The sequence below is a fragment of the Tupaia chinensis genome, unplaced genomic scaffold, assembly GCF_000334495.1.
Source record: "Tupaia chinensis unplaced genomic scaffold, TupChi_1.0 Scaffold149448_1, whole genome shotgun sequence".
Taxonomy (NCBI): domain Eukaryota; kingdom Metazoa; phylum Chordata; class Mammalia; order Scandentia; family Tupaiidae; genus Tupaia; species Tupaia belangeri.
This window is the reverse complement of record NW_006209292.1, coordinates 211,071-219,354: the sequence shown is the minus strand read 5'-3', so window position 1 is coordinate 219,354 and position 8,284 is coordinate 211,071. Positions and strand designations below refer to the sequence as shown.

Here is an 8,284-nt window from a genome sequence, read left to right as displayed (position 1 = left end):
ATCTTATTACTTACTCTGCCACTGTGGTCTTTATTGCAAACAAAGGAAAGATGCTTGGTTCCAGAAGATTCTGGGTTTGGGCCCAATGAGTTTGGCCAGGGATGGTTAGAATGTGGCTGTGCAGTGCATGGGGGCTCTGACCTTGCAGAACGTGGGGCCAGGGAAGATCACTGTGGGTAGTGCCAGCCAGGCATGACTTTAGAGATTGGAGTTGCTGTGTCAGTAGAGGTATCTGGGACTCACCAAATTCAGGTTCTGCCTGTGTCACTGTCGATTTGCTTAACCTTGCCTAGCACTGGGTCTCTCTGGACCCCCTTTCCTCATCTGTCTCTGAGCTCCTTTCATTTCGAAGGTGCAAAGACTCACTGAGGGGAGTGAGGAAGGAGGAGCCTTAGGCTGCCTGCCCTTCCTTTTCCTTAGATTCTTGGGGGAAGGAGGTGGGAGGTTTGCTTTGGCCTTGGAGAGCTCCGGAGAGCAGCTCAAGAGAAGACTGAGAAGCCCTAGGAGCTGTGAGTGGCCACAGGGAGGGCAAAGTACCTCACAGGGTGCTGCATTCACTCTTGATCAGGCCAGTGGGGGTCACCTCCCAGGGCAAGAGGGTACTCCTTAGATTTCTGGGTGTGCTTTCACTGCAACTCTGTTTTTCTCCTTTGCCAGGCAAGTGGGACGCTGCACTTGAGGGAACAACATGGCAGGTGAGCTTTTCCAGGCTGGGGCCATGCCTAGGGCTCATGGGAAAGGCGCCTGACCATCTTTCAAGTCCTGCCCAGTTTGCCTTTCCCCAAGGTGGCCATGCAGCCACTCTCTGATTGCCCGAGTGGCACCTTCTTCTTGTCAACTCTTGGGCTCCCTTTTAGAGCTTGTGCTCATTTCCCCCAGGCCTGCGGGTCTGGGGAAGCGTGACCGCTGCCAGCAAAGAGTCCTGGTCTGGGACTGATGTGGGTTGCTTGCCAGGTGATCTGATGGCACAGGCAGCCAGTTCAGGTGGAGGGACACTAACCTGATGGAATCTCGTGGATTATCTGCTAGTAGTCTCACCAGCATTAGCCTCAAAAGGCAATACATTCTCACGACAAGGACTCCAACTTTTTCTGTTCAAGGCAATGCAGAAGATACTGGGTATTTGTCCCTTAGCAACTGCAGCACTCCAGGTTCTTATTTTTCTTGGTTCCTGTGCAACGTGCACTTCCTTCATAACTGGTTCCTGCTTCCCTCCATCTCAGCAGGGGCCTGCACCTTCTTGGGTGTGTGGTAGTCCAGATAGGACAGGCGTGTCACCAGAGACAGCCCTTCTAGCCCTCTGACGAAAGACCAGCCACATCCTGAGGCTGGAACCCTGGAGTCTTGCCTGTTTACTTTGCCTTGTTTCCCTCCATAATTGTGCTTCGGTCTCTGGGGCCACCTGCTTTGAAGGAGCTCCTGGGCACCTGCACATTCCAGGTCTCAGTGCAGCTCTCTCTTCAGTGTTTCTGGAGGCCAAGAATGCCCATTCCGTCCTGAAACGGTTTCCTCGCGCCAATGAGTTCCTGGAGGAGCTGCGCCAGGGCACCATCGAGCGAGAGTGCATGGAAGAGATCTGCAGCTACGAGGAGGTCAAGGAAGTGTTTGAGAACAAAGAGAAAACGGCACGTAGCCCCTGGGCCTGGGTTCGGGGTGGAGAGATAGCCTCAGGAATCAGAAGAACAGGTCCTGGTGTCTCAGATGAGTCAGAAGCAAGAAAGGAAACCACCTGCCCGAGGCACACTGCTCAGCCCATAGTGGAGCAGATAAAATGTCCTCCCTTGCCACTGCGTGACCCTTGAAAGTCTCCTCACTTAGGGGCATCATTCTCTCTGGGGGTTCCCTGAGGTTTGTGTGATGGGGGAGGGTGGGAGAGCTGTAGACTTGCCCACATGGGGCCCGCCTAGAGCACGCATGGCAAATGAGAGCCCCTGGGTACTTGTGCCAGGTGTCAGTGCCCCCTCTTCTTTTGCAGATGGAGTTCTGGAAGGGGTACCCGAATGCAGTCTACTCTGTCCGCGACCCCTCGCAGAGCTCAGATGCCATGTACGTGGTGGTTCCCCTTCTGGGGGTGGCACTGCTGATCGTCATCGCCTTGTTCATCATCTGGAGGTGCCAGCTGCAGAAGGCAACCCGTCATCACCCCTCCTACGCTCAGAACCGGTATCTAGCCAGCCGTGCTGGGCACAGCTTGCCCCGGGTCATGGTGTACCGGGGCACTGTGCATAGCCAGGGGGAGTCCAGTGGGCACCGCGAGGCAGGAAGCAGCCCTCAGGTAGTTCTGGGGTCCAACCGGGGAGGCAGAACCACGGTCCGGCTCGAGAGCACTCTCTACCTCCCTGAGCTCTCACTCTCCAGACTGTCCAGTGCCACCCCACCCCCATCCTATGAGGAGGTGACTGCACCCCAGGAGAGCAGCAGTGAGGAGGCAAGCATCTCCTACAGTGACCCACCTCCGAAGTATGAGGAGATCGTGGCTGCCAACCCTGGCTCTGACAAGTAGTGGGATATGTCCTGCCCTGTGTGATGGCCTCTTTCATGGCCTCCGATTTTCTTTTTAACTTTTTAAAGACTGTGCCACCACAAAACAGCCTTAGCCTCCTTGTTGCCAAATACTTTTTCAACATAGGTTTGTGGGAAGTCAGTTGTCAGAGACAGCTGGGGAAGGGGGTGGATAAGGGACATGCATGATACAAGAGAGTCCCCCAGATCCCCAGTGTCCTGTCTTCCTTCCAGGAACTGGCTTCTCTTATGCCAAAGGAATCACCCCAACTGAGTTGCTTGTGGCCAGAATGTCCATAGGCTCAGCCCAGGGCTGTGGGACTGTGGGGTTGTCGGGCTGCAGGGCTGTGGGGCTGTGGGGCTGCGGGGCTGGCTAGAGAACAACGTGAGTCTAGAACCCCGAGCCATGGTGGGGAGAGAGAAGTCAGCTCATCATCATCCCTCTTCTTCAACAGCTTTGTGTTTTCTGTCCTTGCTTACATTTGATAGACAGGGACAGGATTGGACAATAAATAATGAAAATAGTACTGACGAATTGGGAAGTGATGGCCACAGCACAACACACAGTAGGACCAAGGGGGATCGATGACATAGGCCTCCTCCTAGGCTACTCCCCACTCCTGACCGGGGGACCTGGTATGTGAGGGTGGGATGGGGCTGGGTAGCAGACCTGCTCCTCCACATTGCCCTGGGGGCCTGCATGAACTTTATCGTGCCATCTCTAGCACACACAGTCTCCCCCAGAGCTGGGATCCCGAGACATGTGCACCAGCAGTGCCAAAAATACTACCCACGAGCCTGAGGCCACTCTACCCCTGAGCACTCTGTCATGGGGAGACCTGATGCTCTTGAGCCTGCCATGAAGCCCCTAGCCTCTAAATGGCTTGCATACAGGCTGCAACAGAGAGCTGGTTTCCTCCTCATGAGATTGATTAAGCTATGAGCTGGGCCCCTGGCCCCATGCTCTGACTTTGAACTTAGGCTTCTTCTCTTTTGGGAAATAAGTAGTCAAACTAGAATTTCACATCAATGCCTTCCCCTTCATGAGCATGCTCACCTGGGTAGAAGGGCCTTAAGTGTCTCTTTTGGAACCTTTCTCTGTGGGGGAGCCCTCAACCTGGGTTGAAGGCTCGTCTGGGGTTCGCTGTGCTTTGGCAGGTGCTGGGCTGTTTTCACGGAGGCTTTGACCTGCCCTTTAACTGGCACTGGCAGTGACTGTGTGAAAAGCACTGTTGATGCCACCTCCCACACCCCCATCTTCTTTCGCCTGGCCTTGCCGCCAAACCATTTTTCCTCTGTGGTGCTTTAAAAGATGTAGCAGATTGTTGTGGGGCCAGAAGAGTACACAGCCTGAGTCTACTGGCAACCACAGCAGTTGGAAACCCACTGAGTTGACAAGTTTCTCTCTGTCTAGACAGCCCCCCAAGGCAGACACCAGGACTTAGTCCTTGAATGCAGCCCTATCTCGAGGTCATACATGGCTTCTGGAGTCCCCTGATTCCTGGTTACTTGCCCCAGCATACGTTTTGAGTCAGGAGGTTTGTGTTATCTCAGCGAGGCCGCCAACCGGGACAGCCCAGCCCTGTGGCTGGGGTTTTCTGTCTTTCCCCTACCTCACAGGTGCACTGGAGGCTGACTGAGTGAATCATGCCTGTGGAGTGCTTGAAACACCAGGGAGCTACTGAGATTTGACCGTAGGAAGATTCTCCTAGCAATGTGAAGGCTTAGGGGAGCAGCCTAGCTGAGGCCCTCGTATGCCTCTGATGTATCTCAACCTAGGGAGTTCGTCTCCTGCCAGTTGACCCTTTCTGTCCCCTCTCCTTCCTCCCAGACTCCCTGATGGCAGAGTTGCTGACCAGGTGACATTCTACCTTTCCTTCCTTTCTCTTTCCCTCCCCTGGGCCTCTCACATTGTACTCCTGCCCCTCCTCACAAGGATTTTTAGCCTAGTAGGCCACTACTTTTCCCATAATGGAGGCTTGGACCCATCCCATTCCGCCATCCTGGAGGACCTGGGAAAACCTGAGACTCTGGGCCCAGCCTGGACTGCCACAGTAGTTTCTCGAGCAGGTGCCCAGTGTGAACTGGGAGCAGTGAGAGGCTACTTCCCCCTATGTGTCTCCTCCCCAGTTACCACAGAGCCAGGCTTGGGCCACACTGTCCAGAACCAAAGTGAATACCCCCAAAATGCCCACTGCCTGCAGCAAGTATGGGGCCCTTCCCTGATAAGCCCCAAGGTGGGAAGAGCAGGAAGCAGAAGCCTGGGTCATGGTGGGTGGCCTGTATTCCTTATGGCCGAGGATAGTCAGCTCCTTAAGGCCTGTAGTGTCTGAGTCAGGTGCTTCACAGAGTTTTTCCTTGCGGAGCTGCTTTGTGGTCTCTGGGACAAGGTTTTGCAGCCTATCGTGGAAAAAAGACTGTACAGTAGACAGTACCGTAGCTCCTCGCGGTGCACACTTGGATTTTATGAATGCCCTGTACATACCTTTTCAACTCTGTCCTTAAATGGACGTTAATTTGATACAATGCTAACTCTTCAGTAGTAGTCACAGTTTTGTTGTTTTGCACTTTGTGTGTGTGTGTGTGTGTGTGTGTGTACACGTGTGCACGTTGCCTTTTCTTATTGCTTATCTGAAACAATAGCCGGTGTGCAGCTATATTTGTACCAGGAGGGATCCGGTCTGTCCTGGGGCTGGGCAGCCTGACGACAGGGCCTTGAGCAAGGGAAGTGAGACCAGTTGTCGGAGCCCTCCTCAAGTCACCACCTCTGAGCCTTACAAAAGGCATTAGGAGAAGACAAAGCAGCTCCGTCCTGTGGGCCTCTGTTCTGGGGGCCCCTACTCCCACGCCCTTTTGGCACGGTGCCCCTGGCCTCAGCTCCTGTTCTGTGGGCGTCAGCAGCTGGAGGAAATTTGAGCTCTCCTGGGGCTGTTTTTTTTTTTTTTTGGAAAGATATTTGACTATGGACTTTGGGAATGGAGGGGCTGGTCATTTAGATATTATTCATATCATTCTTTCTTTCTTTCAAAGAAAAGGATTTTAAAATTCCTTGAAATATGACTGTCACTTGTCTGTAGCCAAAAACTTTCAGAAACTTTTAAAAACAGGAATCACACTCCTGTCCCTCCCCTGCTCCCCTTACCTGGGATTTTCAAAATGAAAGCACAAAAGAAAGCATGCAGCATACAGCTGCCTAGTGTGGGCACACCAGCTCCACAGCCGCGTGCACCCCATCAGAGCGAGACACAGTGCCTTCGAGCACTCAGACCGGAGGCCAGGACCTGTTCTACTTGCCAGCCCCAATGCCATTAGTGTGTATTCCTTAGGGTGCTTTGAAAAACAGGAACCTGCCTGAGTTGGTGGATGCTGTCTTTTGGATAGCTCGAACATGAGTAATTCAGAACAGGAAGCCGTGGACCAGAGACCCCCTATCCCCGGCCAGAGTGGCTCTTTTGACAACCAAATGACATCCCATGAAAAGAAAAAATGCCAACACCACAGCTCGATTGTGCTGTGGGCTAAGAGTGAAATCATGAAAAGAACCTCTCAGAGCTGAGGCTGTCTTTCTAAGAGCATCTTGTGTGGACAAAGTCACGTTCAAGACTGAGACAGAGGGGCCTGGCAGTGAAGCCTCTGGCCTGGGCTGCTTTTTTAGCTTGACAAGTAATGACACTGGGATGAAGGATTCTGCAGCTTCAAAAGCAAGCACATCCTCCCTATGAACGCCATTGATGCTAATCAGTCTAATTAGAAAATGTAAAAGTTCTGTAATCAGACTGCTTGCAACTGCAGTAAAAGCCCCTTAATTCGAAGCCCAATAATAAAGAATTTTGAGTAAATCACAACTTGAGATCATTCACAGTAGCTGGGATTCTTGCTACATAAAAATATTTGAAACATTCTTCCCCCAGTCAAATATCAGGGTCTTCTGTGTAAGAGGAATCCAGTTTAAATTGAGTACCTTTTACAAAGAAAAGGCTCAAGACATTAAGGATCCCTTCACTGTGCCTTCAGTTTTAGGGTTCAGCAATTCTCGTCTGTAAGGCTCCTTCTGTCTGTGCAGGGTGGGCTCTTGTTCTCTCTGTCGTGGGATCTGGCGTATTGCAGCCTGTTGCGCTACTCCTTTGTTCACCCTATGAATAACAGATTGTGACTAGACTGCAATTTCAAGTGTGTATCTTTCTAAATATTCTGTGAAGCAGGTGTTTTGCCATCATTCACCTCCAAATATTCAAACTTTGGGAGGGAGTTTTCCCTTTCACAGGCTGTGGGCAGCAACTCTCTCTCTAGCAAGAATTTCTCTGACAAAGATATTCCAACAGCAAACGCCCTCGGGCTCAATGCCTCAACAGTTGTTCCACTGTGCTGAGGTCTGACCACAGAGCAGCGCCTGCCCTTCTCCCACCCCCAGCCCCAGCGTTAACAGATTCAGGACTGGGACAAATCCGCCAGCTGCTTCTGCGTCCTGATCAGTCTTCCCTTACTGATGCCACTTTCCCAGGCCTGAACACACCTGCTTTTTGACTTTGTAATTGTGAATTCGTGACAGTGGAAACCCCGGTATGTGCAACTGAGCTTATAGAAATTATTACTGTGAACCGGGTTCATTTTGGTACCACTCGTATTCATGCATTGACCCACGTCAGCTGGGAAATCTGTACATTGAGCAATGTCAGTGTCTCACTGGAGCCTGGGGGCGATGAGCAAACTTGCTTTTGATTTCTCTATTGCTCTTCTTACGGCTGTTGAATTTAGCTGTTAAATTCTGTCTCCTTCTGTACAAGAAGACAATGAATAATAATAAAGAGCAAATGGCATCCACTGGCATCCTGTCCTCATCCATTTGGGATCCCTGCTGACTCCCACACTTCCATGGGTGGGGGTGGGTGGGTGGCTGTGGGTCACATTTGTTTTTGCAAAAGTGAGACAGTAGATAAGGAAACAGGCCAGACCAGTTTAGGAACAGGAAGCAGTGAAGTCCTGGGTCCTAAAGTGTGTCCTCATGGTGTGTAAGATGATCTCCTGATCTCCTGACCCTCCCCTGGGATGAGGTTGGTAAGATCTGTCATAGATCACCATTAGCAACTTCCTTGTCACCTGATCCCTGGTTATGAACAGAGGTGTCTCCTGCTAGAAGGTTGTTTTGTTTGGTTCAGGAGTGGGGGCAGGGGCGAGGCTGGGGGAGACACAGCATCCTGGGCCCCATGTAGGTGAGACACGATATTCAGGCCTCACCCTGGTGGACTTCTTGGATGCAAGGCAAAGTCAGGGGTATGGAGGAAATATAGCCTGCTTCCCAGAAACTGCCAGCTGTGGGTGTGAAGAGAGGTACAGCCATGGGAAGGTGCTGGCCCAAGTCGTGTCACCCCAGGCAGGAAAGTCATCTGCCCTTTCGGAGGGAAAGCCTGGCAGTGATGGAATAGTGCAACGAGATTCAGATTTCATGTGGAGGTTAAATGCCAGGAACAGCAGCCAGAGGCCTTGAGTTTCATTCTTGTCCCAGGCAGGCTTAGGTGCCTTAGTGATGCTGACCTTCTGGTGATGCTGAGAAGTCAAGCAAAGGCTCTTGGAGGAGACCCAGTACACGGATGGGGTCATGTTCTGACCTGGGTTTGGAACATCTAGGCTGTGGCTTAGGGTCCCAGGCTAGTCCATGCAAGGAAGCTAATAAACAAGAAGATCCTATCCAACTATGGAAGGGAAGAAACTACTCCTGGGACACCATCCAATAGACTAGACCTCCCTTTTCTATCACCCCGTTGAGGTACATGAATTGCTCATG

The 8,284-nt window shown here is 51.8% G+C and overlaps 1 protein-coding gene across 1 annotated transcript; it reads left to right on the top strand.

The window, feature by feature from the left end:
• Positions 1–414: 414 nt before the first annotated feature.
• On the top strand, positions 415–7,323 carry PRRG3 (proline rich and Gla domain 3). Its single transcript, XM_006171191.3, has 4 exons — positions 415–509; positions 658–695; positions 1,465–1,625; positions 1,976–7,323. The coding sequence occupies exons 2-4, from the start codon at positions 689–691 to the stop codon at positions 2,501–2,503; spliced, it is 696 nt and encodes a 231-aa protein (XP_006171253.1). The 5' UTR covers positions 415–509; positions 658–688; the 3' UTR covers positions 2,504–7,323.
• Positions 7,324–8,284: the final 961 nt, after the last annotated feature.